The following is an 18,420-nucleotide window of genomic DNA, read 5'->3' on the forward strand; positions in this document are numbered from 1 at the left end:
ACCACAAATAGAAAAGTAAGGAAAATTTGGCAACAAGGATAGCTGGAAGAGAGCCTTGAGATTAAAGCACAGATTTGAGGTTGGGATTTGCTCCATACTCACCACTCCAGTGTTTCTATCTTCTGTTCTGATCCAGACCCCAGGCGAGAATCCAAAATGAAACAGCTCCATTGTCTGGGGTATATACCTTGGCTCTTAGTCTCAGTTCAGAAGGAATTCAGGACACGGATACACATGAGGAGTAGGTTTAGGAGCAGAAAGTTTAATAGAAAAAGAAAAGAGAGAAAAAATGCTTCCTCATGTTGAGAAAGTGGGTCGAAGAGGGCCTCATTTGCAACAGAACACAATTGGTTTTGTACAGAGGGTTGAGGAGGCCATGATTGATTTACATAGGGCTCAGGGGATTGGGTTGACCAGGTGTGTCATTCATATAGCCCGTGAAAAGACTGGTCCTTTCATCCTAGTCTTTTATTATGTAAATGAGGATTCCATCTGGTAGCAGCCATGATGCCAGTACACGTGGTTTTATCCAGAGGCTGCCATGACACCTGGCACACATGGTGACAAGGAAAAGAGGACGGGAGATGCCATATTGGTTGGACCTGGCTTTTAGCTACTGGCCTTGGCATATCAATGCTTGCAGGTCTGGTTTTTCAAGCCACTTTTTGTTAGAAACGTTTTGGGAGTTGCTTTTTATTAAAATAAAATTCCACTGAGAACTTTCACCCTAAAATTATTTTTAGGCTGCCTAAAAATAATTTCTTAATAACTCCTATATTAATATCAGTATTATATCACATGAATTGCTCCTGAATAGGATTTTCAATTTAAGACATTATAACAAGGTTTCAAAAGAGCAATTGAGAAGTGCGTAAAGTTCCCAAGAGGACCAACGTTCTCTCAATTCTCCAGAGGATTCTGATGAATAAAAGAAAGAAATTTGTTAAACATGGAACAGTTTTGTAAAACAGACCAGGCTTCCCAAATTTGCATTGACCATATGATTATCATCAGTCTAGGAAGTAAGAAACTTATGTATGCTTTGAATACAAAAAGTGCTCAATATACATCTAGCCAAATTGAACTGATGAAATGGACCTCCAAGTTAAGTTATTAAGCTTATATTTTTAGGTTTGATTTATTTAGTAAATATTTATTGAACCCCCTACTTTAATCCAGGGCTTTTTCAAGGGTTGGAGTGGCTGAAAAGTAAAGGCAGACTGGGTTCATGCCTTCTTGTATCTCATGTTCTAAAGGGAGAGTCAGATAATAAACAAAACGGGTGCACATTGATAGGGATGGAGGCTTATGAGAAAAAGATTCAGTAGGGCTGTCAGAGAGAGACTCTGGGCAGATAGAAGATATATTTACCTAAGGCCTGAATAATAAGGATTCAGCCAAATGAAGACAAGGGAATAATAATCAGAAAGAAAAACAAGAGTGAAAGCCTCAAAGTGGAAACAAGACAGTGTTTGAAAAACAAACAAAGAAATACAAACTGGCCAGAACATATTAAGAAATGAGGAATATGGTGCTAGATGAGATTGGAGAGTCACTTAGGGGCCATATTACAAAAGGCTAGCTAGGTAAGCCATGGTGAGGAGAATGGCTTGCTTTTTAAATATGGAGTAATATTTTTCTAGAAAATTCTCAGTAAGATTCTTTCACATCATTTCACATGCTACTGTGTTCGCTTACCATCAACTTCCAAGAAGCAAGCAAATGAAATGAAAATTGTTTTTCCTTAACTGTCTTTTTCATATGTTAAGTCAACCACAGTAACTTAATACATAGGGAAAAGTTATTTTTAAAAATGAGCATACTGTCCAAGATCAGTAGCTCACACCTGTAATCCCAGTGCTCTGGGGGGACAAGGTGGGGGCATCACTTGAGCCCAGGAGTCCAATATCAGTCTGGGCTACATAGCAGGACCCCATCTCTACAAGATAATTTAAAAATTAGCCCAATGTGGTGGCATACACCTGTGGTCCCACCTACTCAGGAGGTTGAAGTGGGAGGATCGCTAAAGGCAAGGAGTTTGAGGCTTCGGTGAGTTATAATCATGTCACTGCACTCTAGCCTGGGTGACAGAGGAGACTTTGTGTCTAAATAAATAAATAAATAAATAAAATGAGAATATAGTTGTATGTTGTTTGTAGGAAAACAGAATTCTTGACTAAGGGAATCAAGGAAATTCAGTATTAGAGCAGAATTTTTCTTCTTCTTCTTGTGCTATGCCACACAAGATGCATCCTGAACAGTAAGATCACTCAGTGTGTCACCATGCTAAACAAGCTAGGATTGGTGCTACAGGCTTGAAGTGATGTTTGACTTTGATTTAGCTTGTGTTGCAATGATTACATTATTTAAAGGTACTTTGTAAAATTTTCATGTTCTAAATTTACACCTCCCATTTTGGTATACACACCCAGATGCTTCTCCTTATATTCTACTCTTTATTAATCTTATTTCTGTTGCCACAACCTAATCCAGGTAACCATTATCCAACCTTAAAAGTGCAGGCTTACTTGGTTAGGTTTTGCCAACCAGTGTAAAACAAACCATTTCCATCAATTTAAGGGATTGCTATGACTGAAGGGCAATCATGAGGAAGTATTTGCTAGTTAGGGCAAGGGTAATGGTACAGTGGACACAAAACAATTTCATGCAAAGGTTTTAAAGGACTCATTTTCCACTGTCACTTTTCCCATAATACACAGTTTCCCCCCAGATAATTCAGGGATCAAAAATTGTCAAGAGGAATGACGCCAAGACATAGTATACCAACCCTACAGATAGAAATATTCCACCTGCTGTCTTCTCTGCCTAGTTAAGTAATGAAATACTTCACTGAAATGTAGTTCTTTGTAAACACTTAAAAAGGAGATTTTGTTTCTTCAATTATAAAATTATTTAAGTCCATAAAATGGAGATGCAAAAATCATGACATCTTGGCCGGGTGCAGTGGTTCACACTTGTAATCCCAGTGCTTTGGGAGTTCAAAACGTGAGGATCGCTTGAAGCCAGGAGTTAGAAACCAGCCTGAGAAACATAGTGCGACCCTGTGTCTATGAAAAAAAAAAAAATTTTTTTTAAATAGCCAGATGTAGTGGCTCACATCTGTAGTCCTAGCTATTCAGCAGGCTGAGGTGGGAAGATTGCTTGAAATTAGGAGTTCGAGGCTGCTGATTGTGCCACTGCACCCCAGCCTGAGTGACAGAAATTTTGTCTCTTAAAAAAAAAAGTAAAGCCTTTTTTCTTGAAACTACCAAAATGCCAAAGGAAAGAGCCAAAAGAGTGTACAACCCTGTGAACAATCATATAAAAAGGTTATCTCAAGAGCACATAGATTGCACACTAAGATCTTGTCTTACCCCCACAGTGGCTGTCTCCTTTCCACATTGCACTAGACAAAAATCCTCGCTACTTTTGCTCCCAAATCTTATCAAATCTATGCCCTCCACTTTTACCCACACAGACTATCCTTGGAACTTGTCTCCCTGATTCACCTCTATTCATTTTACCTCTGGCACTCACACTGAACTTATCTTTCTGAAATACATTTTTGATTGTGCTATTCCTCTGCATTAAAACATTAAATAGCTCCCTATCAATTAGAGGATAAAGTCTATAGCACACAAGGACGGCAGAATCTGGCCCCAACCTACATTTCCAACTTCCTCTTCTTCAGTTATCTCATTTATCCCATAAAATAGAAACCTATGGTTTTACTTTAACCAAGCAATAGTTTGTCACACACCATTACACCGTCTGTGCACTATTCCCTTGGACTATAATGTTCTTCCCCCTTCGCTGCCTCAAAACCTACTGATTCTTTACAGCCAAGCTTAAACATCACTTCCTCTGTGGAGATTCCCTAGGTCTCCAAAGCATAGTTTAAAAACTCCAACTTGCTTTCTCCCAGTAGCTCTTGGTATATACCAGTCTCACAACAAAGATTACCCTAGACTCAGCGCTGTCAAATACAAATATGCATGCCACATATGTAATTTCAAATTTCCTAGTAGTCTCATGAAAAAGGTAAAGAGAAATTGGTGAATTTTAATAATATACTTAACTATTTAATCAAAAATAGTATCATTTCAACATATAGCAATATAAAAAATTAACAAGAAATTCACAGTTTTTCACTACTAATTCTTTGAAATCCAATATATATTTTTTACTTGCAACATATTTTAAATTCAGACACTAAGCTTTGATGGTTAATATTGAGTGTCAACTTAACTGGATTGAAGGATGCAAAGTGGGTGTGTCTGTGAGGGTGTTGCCAAAGGAGATTAACATTTGAGTCATTGAACTGGGAGAGGCAAACCCACCCTCAATCTGGGTGGGCACAATCTAATCAGCTGCCAGCATGGCTAGAATAAAGCAGGCAGGAGACAGAAGAGCAGACTTGCTTAGTCTCCTGGCCTTCATCTTTCTCCTGTGCTGGATGCTTCCTGCCCTCAAACATTGGACTCTAAGTACTTCCACTTTTGGACTCTCGGAATTACACCAGTGATTTGCCAGGGGATCTCAGGCCTTCAGCCACACACTGAAGGCTGCACTGCCAGCTTCCCTACTTTTGAGGTATTGGGACTCTGACTGGCTTCCTTACTCCTCAGCTTGCAGACGGCCTATTTTGAGACTTTGCCTTATGATCGTATGAGTCAATTCTTCTAATAAACTTCCCTTCAGATATATATATCTTATTAATTATGTCCCTCTAGAGAACCCTAATACACTAAACTGTTTTCCAAAATAAATGATCTGCATTTACATTTCATAAAATTTATAACTGAAAAAGCAGATTCACATACCCAAATGTACTTGAAAGTTTTCTAATAACTGAATCAAATATCAGATTTTTATTTTAAATTGAAATAAAAATTAAATAACGCTAAAAATCAGTTTCTCAGTCACTCTATTTCAATTACTCTAGTGTACTAGAATGCAGCTAGTGGCTATCATATTGGACAACATATCTCTATTATAACTATCTGTGTATGCATCTCTCTTCCCTACTTAATTAGACCATGTCTAACTTGCCTGTATCCTCCTCACTGCCTAGCATAAGGTTTGAACACACAAATGGAGCTTTATGAAAGTTTGTTGAATTAACAAAAATAAATGTGGAAGTCACTTGACCCAAAGGCAACATGAAATCAAGAGCATTCTTTTGTAAAGAATATAAATGGCATTTTTATGAATACATATACACGCTCAAATGCACACACACACACACACACACATACAGTTCTTCATAAACACACAGCACAAGTACATGCATACAAGCACAGGCCTGCAGCATTATTCACAATAGCCAAGATATGGAAACAACCTATATGTTCATTGATGGATGGATAAAGAAAATGTAGTATATACATAAAATGGAATACTACTCAGCCTTTAAAAAGAAGGAAATCTTGCTATATGCAACAACATGGGCAAATCTGAAGGGCATTATGGAAAGTGAAATAAGCCAATCACAGAAGGACAAGTGGCCCATGTCCACTTATATGAGTTATCTGTAAAAGTCAAACTCGTAGAAGCAGAAAGTAGGATGGTGGCTGCTAGGGTGAAGGGGATGGGGGAAATGCAGAGTTGCCATTCACTGGGTGTAGTTTCAGTTATACATGAATACATTCCAGAGATCTGCTGCACAACACCGTGCACATAGGTAATGATATTATATGGTACACTTAGACATTTAAGAGAGTAGAGCTCATGTTAAATGTTCTTAACACAAAAAGAAAAGAAAAGACAATTAATAGCAAAAAACAAAACAACAAAAAATGTGGCTCTGGTGTGGGATATTAATAGTAAGGGAGTCTGTGTCAGGGAGAGGCAGGGCGTATATGAAAACTGTGCTGACTTCCTCAATTTTTCTGTGAACATAAAACTGCTCTGAAAAACAAAAGTGCACTTAAAGAAGAAAAATCAGTTAAGTACATTCAATTTGTTACTAATTCCTTCAATAATAAAAATTACTTGAAACATATTGCTCCCTCTTCCTCTGCACCTTCATCCCTCTTTTCTCCTTCCCTTTCTACATTTATGGGTATGCTACATAATTAGCACTTCATAATGTGTTTTTATATTCTCTAGTGGTTTTGCCTTCTCAAGTTGTATTTTAAGCTTCTGGAGATAGAGATAGAGATCATTCCTTGCACTTTGTAACTGTTATCACACATGGTTAAATGATAATAATGAAATGCAAGAATTTAATAACTGACATCTCATCAATTCTCAGATGCCTTTTTTCAGTAAAGGCTTTCCCAATCAATTCCAGAAGCCTAATCTCTCAAGAACGTTCACATTGATAACACTATCTCTGGATAGCTAGGACCCTGACTGCTTATATTAGCAATTTTTCTCTAATGTGCTATAATGTGTTTTCATGTGCAATTGTCCTTTACTCTCAAGAAAGTGGGATCATGTTTCTGACCTTTGACACAGCACCCCATATCACCTAGTGCAATGCTTTCATCAAAATGGATCCTTCTGTAGATGCTGCTTCCTGTTCCTGTTTCTCACTCCCATCTCCTCTAAATGGCCACAGGATGCTGCAACAACATGGCAAGAGAAAATTCTGTAAGGGCATCAATCTCCTTGGTCTTGTTGCTCTATATCCCTAATAATAGATAATTCCGATAAATGAGTGCACACATGTAAATTTCCACAAAGGGAATTATAGTAGGTTTATCATTTATTCTACTGTTGCTTGAATAAGAACAAAATTAAGATAAACACACGCACACACAAATGCCTCAGTGAATCAGTCACAGGGTTCCTCTAAGTCTAGGTTGCTGTCCTTTCTCTTTTGCTTGCGTAGCTCTTTGAAGGTCTCTATCTCTGCAAGACTAAACTTGGAGGTTAGTGTCACGCTGTCATAATCAAATTCTTCATCAAGTGAGAAGGGTTGAACTTCATCTCCAAGTATCTATAAAAGGTAACAAAGGAGGAAAAAACATACACAATCATCGTACATGAAGATAAAGTTGAAAAAATTAACTCTTTCTTGATGTTTAATTAAACCTTCTTTCAGACTTCAGCACTCTCAGCTGATTAAGCTGTTTTTAAGTAAAGGAATAAATTCAATTATTCAGTTTGACCTAATTTAAGCCTCTTAATATGCCCCATTTGTACCATGCTGTATCCGAATGAATATCATTAACTAATGCTGCCCAAGGCAAGAATCAGAAAATCTCCCTTGCATATACTGATTATACATTTTACCACTTGTAGTGTCAGGACTAGGGAAGCATACAGAAAAACTAACAGTTACATTAAAATGTGAGAAAAATATACCCTAAGATTTTAATCAACTTTAAATAGATTTTTGCCCTTTGCTAAAAAAGATCTGTATTAATAAAACATAATTTTTAAATATAAAAATACCCTATATTGAATATACTCCTTCAGACAACGCCTATAACTCCTGGCTAATAACAGTAAAACTTGAAACACAGTCTAAATTTAAAAGTCCAGGGACCTCTTTTTTTCTACCAAGAATTTAAAAATATTACAATTTATCATAAGTAAAGTGTTACAAAGATATATAATAATTTTGAATCTATTCATAATTTGTGAGTTTTAAAGACTTCCTAAAGGAAGGCAGATATAAAAGCATATTTTCCGATAAACCAAGAGTATGCCTTAAATCTCTTGTATCACCCCCTAAAAAACCTCTCCAAAAACAAATGGTGTGTGATACAATGAAATCATCCAGCACTTCTGTGTAGCTCTACAATATGTATAGTGATGCTGAAATAATTGAAAACTATGGTTTATGCAAGAACGAAAAAATGTCCTGAAGCTATAATCAGCTTTAAATATTCTTGCATGGAAGATGATCTCATTGAGCGGCTTTCACAATGTTGGTAAAAATGTAGCATGCAGCTCAGAAACTATCTGCTGTTACTAAGGTTGAAAGAAAAAATAATAAGTAGTTATCTCCTATCTGTTCCACAAGTTATGTTTTGTGGTTAAGTGTGCAGTGCTAACAGCAAATGCTCAGCCATTTATCATCCTTTCTTAGTAAAATCAGCAGGAGAACAACTTCTGGAGATGCTTTCATTTCCTCTTTATTAGAAAGTACCTGAGTGCGTTCCTGACAAAACTGCTACTGAGTTTGCATGGTGAGTTTGCCATGGTGAGTTTCCACCATGTGCCAACCCCCGGTACTAGAAACCATGTGGCATCAGCAATCATCTTCAAACAACCCTGCCACTAGTCACTCTTAAGTAATTTGTCCAAAATACACAGTAAGGGAGAGAAGCAACATTTGAACCCAGGGTAATCTGTTTCAAATAAAGCCTCACCAGCTCAACAGAAACACCAGCAAGAATGAATCTTGAAGTTTTCACTAAGCTAAGTCATAGCTCTTTGCAGAGAAGACCTTTTCTAAATAAGATGATCAATTCTCACAACCTACCATTAGAAAAATGTACTAAAGGCTACATGTAATATCATGACTATCTTTTAAAAACCAGCTGTATACAAAAGGCAAATCAGCTTGCAAGGCTGATCAGTTCATTTTGATTACTTTCTGAGATCAAATTTATCATCAATATAGCCTAAGTAACAGTGGGACAATCTTGCTAAAATGGGTCATATGCAGAAACACACACATACAATGACATAAGATGTTCATTTTCTGAATATTAAGTGTTCTTGCTGTCTCCAGCTCTACTTAGCAATAAGTACTGAAGCTTGAAGGCTTGGCCATAACCCAATCCAGAGCCTATTCTAGCTGACCCTGGCAAAGCATGAGGAGAGAGACCGTGTTTCCACTAATATATTCAGTCTGATGGGAATTTTGTGCCCTTTCACGCTTCGGTAAAGGCCTTTCATCATATGTCTATTAAGCTTTAAGCTGTCCATACCTACATGTGTCCTCTCCACTAGGTCTTTAAATTCCACCCGGAAACCTCTAAAACCTGCCTACTCCTTACTAGCCATCCTCACTAGATGCAGTCACATTATCTTCACCCACCTCTCACGTAGGGGTTAGAATGCAATTTCAAATTGGACAAATTGCTTTGCTGTGTTAAAATCTCAGTGACACTATACCATGCCCCCCACTCCCGCTACAGAACACAAATAATGTCACATTCCCACCTACCTCCCCCTTACCTGTTCACTCAATAAACACTTATTATGTAGCAGATTCTGGGAACATAAAGTGATTATAGCAAAATCTCTGTCTACAAGTTTTCATAATTGCAAGGAGAAGACAAAAGTATATAAATGATTTCAGTATCATGTGCCAGGCTCTCCAATAGAGGAATGTAAAAAAGGGAAACAAATGTAGAGAGGAAAGTGCAGAAGTACTTACAGCTAGTGCTCGACTTACGACCACAATTGGTTCCGACAGGCCGGTCGTAACACAATTTGGTCGTAAGTTGAGTAGGCTATATGTACAGTACTGTGAAATGATGTTATAAAAATCTTTAAGTCATATTTTATCATAATTTTCTTTCATTATTGTTATATATCATAATTTTCTTTTGTCATTTTATGCCATGTGTATCATCTCTACACCATTTTGTTTCTTATTTTTACATTTGTCAGGTTTAAGTAAAACACTGCATTACCAGTACAACTGGTTTAATATTTGCAAAACATACAAAATTACAAAATACAGGTGCATACAAAAATACAAAATACAGGTGTAAAAAATACCATAGGAAACATTTTCCCAATTGCAAAACATATCAAAATATATAAACATGTACGAAACATTTTATTGGCCGCTGGTGCTTGGCTGCAGATCACTGATGTCGTCATCTGAGGCAGCAGTTGGGGTTACCAGAGTTGGTTTTTTCATAAACATGGTGAGCTTTGTCTGAATTGTATGTTTCTTTTTTTCTTCATAAATTTCACGATACAGATGAAACACATCGTGTGCCATCCGTTCAATCCTTGCAAATCGTTCAATGTTTGGGTCCATTGCTTCAAAATGTATAAGAAGGTTATAAAGGAAAGATAAAACATCTGATAATCCCTTAGTGGTCGACTTTCTTTCTGGCTCCTCCTCTTCTTTCTCTGCTTCTCTTCTTTCTTCTTCCGCCACTCTTTCTTCTTCCAGTTCGATTAGCTCTTCATTTTTAAGTTCTCCGGATTCTTTGTCTAGCAACTCTTCAACATCTTCCATTCCACACACCAAAGAAAGGTCTTTAGAGAGTTTTACTATTTTTTCCCCGAATCGTTTCAAGTTCATGTTCACTGTCAAATTCGTCAAAATCATTAACATAGCGCTTAACACAGTTTTTCCAGATGGCATTCATGCACTTTGTCGTCACAGCCTCCCAGGCGGTAGCGATATTCTTGATACACATCAAAATGTTGTAGTGTTTCCAAAAATCTACAGCAGAGCAGTCATGACTAGCGATTGTGGTCGTAAAGTCGAATGGTCGTAAGTTGCATAGGTCGTAAGTCGATCAATACCTGTACTCTTCTTCTTCCTTTTTTTTTGGAGACAGAGACTCCCTCTGTCACTCAGGCTGGAGTGACACAATCTCAGCTCACCCCGGCCCCCCACATTGCTGGGATAACAGGCATGAGCCACCTCACCTGGCTACTTACTCTTGATTGAGTTTTGCCACTCTCCAGAAAATCCTACTAGCATCCTTACACATCATTTCACTTATCACTCACCTCATCCTAGCAATCCAGATAAAGTGAGGCCTATATTTTGGACTTCCAAGCTCTGATCAGGGCTTGGATAGTTCTAGATAGTTCTTTCTCAGCCAAGATAGTTCTAGATACAGGCCAACCCATTGCCTTCTTAAGATTCTCCCTTCCCTGAGGTCTCAAAATACCTTGTGGCTATAATATCCAAACTTACAGTACTAGAGATATAGAAATTTATTCTTAAATGTAAATATCTTATTTTTCTTTTTCTTTTTAATACATTTACATTCTTCTCTGTTAAAAAGGATGATTTCCTTCATCAGTCACTTGGTACTAATGAAAACAGTAACATGGAATAAAGTCTTCAGCAAGTCAGTAAAGATAATGTCAACACAAAGATTATTCATATATAATATCCTTAAAGGTATAAAAATATACTTAAAATATAAATTTCTTCACTTAGAAATTAAGGGTTATTAACAGCAGCTATTGTTAGATTAACTTTATAGGCAATCAGACACTGAGATATAAAAGCAAGAAATAAAGAATAGTAATAATGTCATGTTTGCAATGCCAAAATATATAAAAAAAAATTCAGGATATTCTAAACCATTTTTGGGATATACTGTAATGTGGCCAGTACATCCCTGAGTTGAAATGTCACAGGAATAGCCTGCGATTGCAGGCTATTCCTGTGACATTTTACAGATTTTTTACATTTATTGTGACATTTATTCAGATATTTTACATTCCACAAACTCTATGTTCCTATTAAATTCTAGTCACTGTGTAAGGTGCTGGGGATACAAAGATGAAGACCTGTATGAAATCACAAACAAATGAGATACACACAAAAACACATTCGAGTAAAATATGGTAAGAACAGGGTGATGGGAACAGAGAAGGAATACCTGACCCAGACTAAGTTGGAGGGGATTGGGAAGGAATCAGAGAAGGCTTCTTGGAAGAGGAGATATATAAGCAGACTCTTAAAGGGTAAACATTAGTTTACAAGTTGAAAAAAAAGAGCTTTGCCGACGGGGAGTTTCGATGAGCAGACCATGGAAATAAGATGCAGAATTTCACATTTGTGAGTCTGAAAGTAGGTCAGCACTGTCAGGGCACTAAGTGTAAGGCAGAGAGGGGCAAGAGACAAATATGGAGGCAAATCATCCTAGAGATGATGAAAAGTCATTGAATAATTTTTTGAAGGCTGAGAAGACACTTGGTCATCTATGCATTTCAGATAAATTCCTTCATCCATTCTAAATTTTATTAAGCACCTACGATGAGACAGGTGATGAAGAAAAAAAAAAAAAAAAAAAAAGCCCTGCCCTGTTGGAAATTATATAAGACAGATCACTATGAAGGTTAAACAGAGAGTAGATTTGGGCAGGATAAGCCTGGAGTCAGAAGAGTACTTAAGAACCTGCTACAGCAGTTCAATAAGAGATCACAAGAACAGGGCAGTGGTAGCAGAGATTTGAAAAATATGTAGAAAGTGATTGGATATGGAAATGTAAGAAAAGGAAGAATGAAAAAAGGGAAGAGGGAAAGATAAGCTCAGTTTGATCTGAATGCACTTGAAGGAATCCAGATGGATTGAATATAGAAACCTGAAACTGGAAAAAAAAAAAAAAAAAGGAAAATGGTCTGAAGCTAGAGGATACCAATTTGGAGATGAAGATGGATTCAAGTATGTAGGCTGGGAAGAACTGTAGGTTAAGCACAGAACCTTAAGGAACACCAACTCATAAGGGATAGATGGAGAGAAAACCCAAAAGAATCAGGGAAAAAACAATTTGAGAAATACATAAAGGATCAGAGGAGAAAAGAGAAGTAAGAACCAATGAAGCAAGAGTGCCAGAAGAAGGTCAATGGTGTCAAACACAGTAGATCCATTAAAAGGAAAACTGAAAAGTGCCCACTGGATTTGGCAATCATAAAGCAATGGGTGCCTTCATTCTGAAAACACCCAGGCAGGTTATTGGAGCCAAGGACAATTTACAGTATATTGAAGAGTCTAATAGCTTTTCAATTCTGGATGAAAAGAGAGAAAAAAGAACATACAGTAGCCAAAGAGGGGTCCAAGATGAAGGGAAGCTTGTTTTTCCGTGTTTTGTTTCATTTTGTTAAGGATAGGAAAGACTTAAACATGTTTACATATTGAGGGGAGTGAACAAATAGAAAAGAGAGAATGACCCCAACCATGTTATTACTGTATACCAGAAAATCACTCCCCCTTAGTGGTGAGGTTTATGGTTTACTTATTTGTTCATTTAATAAATGTTTACTGCATGTCTACTATATGCATGGCACTGAGCTTGGCACTCGTTCTGACTTTACGTGTTAATTAAGTAAGCTTATAAAGACAAGCATGAGTGAATTTAGTCTTCCAATACAAGAGACACATAAGCAATTCAAAGTGAGCCTAGGTAGGTGCACACCACAATGTAGAAGATATCACTGTGATCTTCTAAATGACAGCTTTGCAAATACAGTAAGGTTGCATTTTTATTTATGTATGTCAGCTATTGGCTGTTGTGGCATACTTCGGGAATTCTCTTCTTTCAAGTTCAATTCATTTTAGAGTTCAAAGCTATAAGATGCCAAGATTTTTAGATTACCAACTGAGATTATGACTTATTTCAGTGAAGACTTTGTGCAATGGAACACCAAGTCCCCTGCTGCTAAACAAAAAACAACCATGAATTAAGTTATTAACTTATTATTTTTGCTTAAGGAGCCTGAAAGACATATGTGAATTTCAGGTGTCTAATTTCAAATTTAATTGAAATCTTTTTGTAGCCTCTCAGGGAATACAATTTGTACACTATTGGAAAACTTTGATTCTCCTTAAAATTGCTCATGTGACTTACTCTAACAGAGACACTCTTGATGGAGAGATCATTTTCATCCATCGTACCACATAGGCAAATTAAAGGAAACAGAACTAATGTTTAATCAATAATAGCAGCATTTAGCTGTAGGCTACCATACAAAGTAATATGGTAAATAAACTGTCATCGTAAGTGAAAATTTTTAGAGTCCCATTATGAATTGGAAAAACAGGAGAGCTCCTATTAAAATACCACACAAGTTTCTTCTATGACCTTTTTGATAGTTTTCAGGGGGAGAGGGTGGGTATCACAATTTTTCATTCTCCTAAGAACTCTCTTTGTCCTACAGAGCAGTTTAAAACTTCCAAAGTTCATCAAAATAGAGTAATTAAGGCAAGATAATTCAATACACATAATTCTATACACAATTATGCACGCATATAGAGCCAGTGGTAAAATTAGGGAAAAAAATCTGAACAAAAAAATGTTAAACGTTTGAAGTGATGGATATGCTAATTACCCTAATTTGATCATCCACATATATAGTACCAAAATATCACACTGTACCCCATAAATATATATAATTATTTGTCAATTTAAAAATAAAAGCAAAAAAAAAATGTAAAACATTGAGTTGATCCAATTCATATCACAAAGTTGATGGATTCTTAATAGGCAATTAAGAGAAAGTTAGTAAGGACATCCAGAATACATTTTCAGCTTTTCAGATTGAAATCACAGACAGAAACTATCATCACTAATCCCAAAATGGCTTTTCAATAAGCCCTTATGGAAACATTTGCTAGAAATTGATGATTATGTTCTCTTACTGGCACTGGGTTCTTTAAAGTAAGATGAATGCTATCAATCCAAGGCAGAGTTGGTACAGTACAGGTTGAATATCCCTTATCCAAAATGCTTGGGATGAAGTGTTTAGGATTTCAGATTTTGGAATATTTGTAGAATATATACCAGTTGAGCACCCCACTCCCAAAATCTGAAATCCAAAATGCTCCAATGAGCATTGCCTTTGAGCATCATTATCAACACTCAAAAAGTTTCCGATTTTGGAGCATTTTCAATTTTCCCATTAGAAATGCTCAACCTGTATTGTGATTCTAGATGGTTGTGAAAAGTTACTCTAAAAAATAGTAATTAGAAATAAAAATTCCCAACCAAGATATTACTTCAAATATTCAAAAAACAGCAAAAGTTGTTCATCTGTGGCACATATCATTTTGATTCCAACATTTTTAAATGTCCACATTTCTGGTAAGAGATTCATATTCCTCTTAAATATATCATCATATATGGGGTCTCAACTTGAATTATACTGCTATTTGATAGATTCCAGAAATCATTCCCTTTTTTTAACCGATTAACTAAAACCACTTTGTAACAACTTCTGTAATTGTACTAGATTACTCTTTAATTGTACTAGATTATTCTTTAATTGTAGTAAAATAAAACTGTATTTCTATAAAAGTATTAGGTGCCATGTCTACTGACTGGTCCAATAACTTGTATGGCCACAAGTGAAGTCAATAGCATGAACAAATCTTAAAAAAGAAGCTGATTCCTTCTAGAAATAGCCTCACAATTTTAGCTTCTTACGACTCAGAGAAAGGAATCTATAATTCAAAAAGCATATTGAGAAGTGGCTATCCCTACCAGTTTAGTAGGTAATCAATATGGGAGTTTAATATAAACCTGCACGCATCCTGGATATACTTTCATGATGTCAGTGAATAAAAGTACTATTAGAAAGTAGCAATTTAAAATTAAAATGTGTGGATTATTTCTGACCAAATGACTAATTCTGTAACAGAATATCTTTTAGTAACAAGACTAGTACCTCATGATTAAATAATCCAAAAAGGCCCTAAGGATGTTATTAGAAATCAAAAATAGAGAGGCCTTAACAACTTCTTGTGCCTGATCTCACTCTGTGTTCCAGTAAGAAGGGTGAGAAAGGTCACTACCAGCACTAGCAACAGCCTCTATTGATGCACGTTTATTAAGTATAAGTAGAAGAGCTGCAAAATGATAGCAAAAGATGACATTTAAGTTGCACATTTACAAGAGTAAAAGTATGGCATAGATTCCATTTTCATGATTAGGTGACATTTTCTTGGCCTCCCATGTGGCTAGTATAAACATGTAATTAAGTGGTCACCAATGGAATGTGAGCAGAAATTAAGGGCCCTGAGTCCTAAGCTTGCAGAAACATGCTGCCCCTATACTCTTCTCTCCTGCCCCTCCAGGTAGGATCATAACCTGACATGGAACGCACAGGTGAGGACAATGTCCTAAAATATAATGGACATCCAGAGAGAAGGAACCTGGGTCCCTGATAACCCCGAAGAAAGGAGCCACCTACTCATTTTAAGGGCTCTATACAGACTGTTAAATAAGAGAAATAAACACCTATCTCTTTTCAGCCAAATTATTATTGGGATTCTCTGTTACAGCAGCCTGGCCTTATTTTAACTAATTCAAAAGTTTATAGAACCCTACCAATAACTAAAAAAAAGGCTGGTTCAGACTAAACAGGGCAAGAAACTGTCCATCCTTTCTATTGTGTCGTCCTTGGGTAGCACCGCTGTGTAGCATGGCATACATTGTAGAACAAAAATGGTTTCCACATAAAAACACAATTGCACTATCTGTTTAAAAAGAAATGTATATTTTTGAGGCACATGGCTGTGAGAGGGACCAATCAAGCAACTTGAATTTTATATTTTCCCGAATCTTAGAAAAATACAAAAGCATACAGGTATGGTAGCATTTCTTTGAAAGGATAAATTACAAAATCAAGGCAATGTGGAGAATGAATGAATTCCCTGTGGAGTACCTCCTCCGTCTGTTTGTCCATTCTTTTTACAGTGGGCTTTGGCTTCGCTTCACAAGTGGGAGGCTGGGCCACAGAAGGGATACAAGAAGGAATGCTGGTGCTTACATTCTGCTCCACTTCTCCTGGAAGCAGCGGCGAATCTGTTGGATACAAAACATTTCAAGTGAGCCTTTCGCCAAGTTCACAATTTACCTAAATCATCTAACTGCCCAGAAGTCAAAGAAAATGAAGCAAATATACTCATGTAAAGTAGGTCCATTTCACAACACCTGTCTTCCTTTGGGAACTGGACTCAAGGGATTGCCCTTTCCACGTAATGGAAGTCATTATTGCATTTATTTTTATTTTATGGTTGAAAACTTAAGAGTCCCCCCGAAATGTCTGGAGGAATGCTGTTTTTGGAGTAACCTGACTATCCCTTTTACTCTCAACTCAATTTCTACTTTTATAGGAAAATAAGGCAATAAGATGTTACTTTTGCCTCATTTTCCCATATTTTCCTGGAGGGGTAAAGAGAAAGAAAATGGAGTGCCAATTTCATCCTGTAACAATATGGCAATATTTCAAAAATATATATTAAAAAACAATAATGCCAGAAGGAAAGTACTTTAACTTTCAGCAGGAAAATGAAATACTCTGTCATATTCAGAATGCAGGGTCTGATTTTCAACACTTGTAAGAACAACAGCAACATGTTTCCTGCTTGTTAAGCACAATCTCAAGAATTCAATAACCAATCTTGGTTTTCTGATTGATCCATTATAAGTGGATATGTCTCCTGATTTTTGCATGTGTGATAGCATATGGATGCATCACAGACAACTGATGATTTTCCACAGGTTTCTTTAAGGAGGACAAAGAAACAAATAGAAGCACAAGAGGTTTCCTCCTCAATCTGTTTTCATAGGACCAGAAGGGCTTACTAGAGCTAGACAATAACTTGGAGCCGACTCTGGATAATGCTGCCTGCTTCTCAAGGATGATCTTAATTAAAACACTAATTAAGTTCTCAGTGGAAGTGATCAATTATTAACAGGCATGACATGACTGTTGCAAATTGCAGCATATATAGGGAGATAATTGAGCAAGTATTGATATTCAAAAACTGAAACTTATTTGTAATGAATCCCTCAACACTGTAGATATTCCCTTCACAAAAAAATATAATTACAAAATTCTTATGACTCCAGCAACAGAGAACACAGACAGCCTGGAAACAGAACTGTGGAGGGGAAATGGTAATTCTGCTATGACTAATTACTGAAATCTTAGACTATGAGCTCATTAATTAGCAGAAATAAAAACAATAATAGCCAACACTTACATACTCGTCATTTTATATGCTTTAACTCAGCTAATACTCCAAAAGCTCTATTATTTCCTGTTTTACAGGCAATGCGCTCTGCACACTAACAGGTAGCCTCACTCAAGATCCCACAGCTAAAAAGGGCAGAGCTGGGCAGTCTATCTACAGATAGAGCCTGTGCTCTTATCCTACAATGTCACATTATGGACTTCTTTTAAATAAGCATTTTAATCACATATTTTATTTTACTGTATCAAATTATACACTCAAACTCAGAACCAAGAAATGTCGCTATTATAACACATTAGCATGGTTCAGCACCGTTAAATACATTTCCCAAACATTTCATATCCAGAGAAAGCAGCATTTTAAAATTCAGTGAGGTTGGTACAAAGACTGGTTTTCTAATTCACCTATTTATGAGTTCGAAACCAAACTCCCTCACTGAGCTTCTTTGTGTAACAGCCTGGGACTGGTACAAATCTGGTGAGGGACCCACCAACAACAAAAGCAACAAGAGAAAGCCTGGGGCCTCTCAACATGAAAACCGTTATCTACCTGACCCATTGGCTGACAGCACAAACATCAGTTCAAATGTGAAATCAAAGTCAATTCTGCTTTCAGGGCTATTTAAAATCATTGTTCTGGCTAACAGTATTGTGCAGCGAGGAGGACAACTGCAATCTCTTTACTGAAACTTCACTTCCCTAATCTATTTGCCAAGAAGGTAAAATTTTCAACAAAAAATGGTTTCTTGAATAATAATTCTACTGCCATGG

At 36.7% G+C, this 18,420-nt stretch overlaps 1 protein-coding gene across 5 annotated transcripts in view; it reads right to left on the minus strand.

Moving 5' to 3' along the window:
- Positions 1-6,679: 6,679 nt before the first annotated feature.
- IFTAP (intraflagellar transport associated protein) overlaps positions 6,680-18,420 on the minus strand; it is a 58,795-nt gene continuing 47,054 nt past the window's right edge. For all 5 annotated transcript variants that reach the window (XM_017530484.1, XM_017530483.2, XM_017530486.2 and 2 more), the window contains 2 exons: positions 16,336-16,475; positions 6,680-6,946 (listed from right to left, as the gene is read on the minus strand). In XM_017530484.1, coding sequence (XP_017385973.1) covers positions 6,782-6,946; positions 16,336-16,475 — 305 coding nt within the window. In that variant the 3' untranslated portion in view covers positions 6,680-6,781. The remainder of the gene's footprint in view (positions 6,947-16,335; positions 16,476-18,420) is intronic.

Source organism: Cebus imitator, unplaced genomic scaffold (genome assembly GCF_001604975.1).
Source record: "Cebus imitator isolate Cc_AM_T3 unplaced genomic scaffold, Cebus_imitator-1.0 Scaffold66, whole genome shotgun sequence".
Lineage (NCBI taxonomy): Eukaryota > Metazoa > Chordata > Mammalia > Primates > Cebidae > Cebus > Cebus imitator.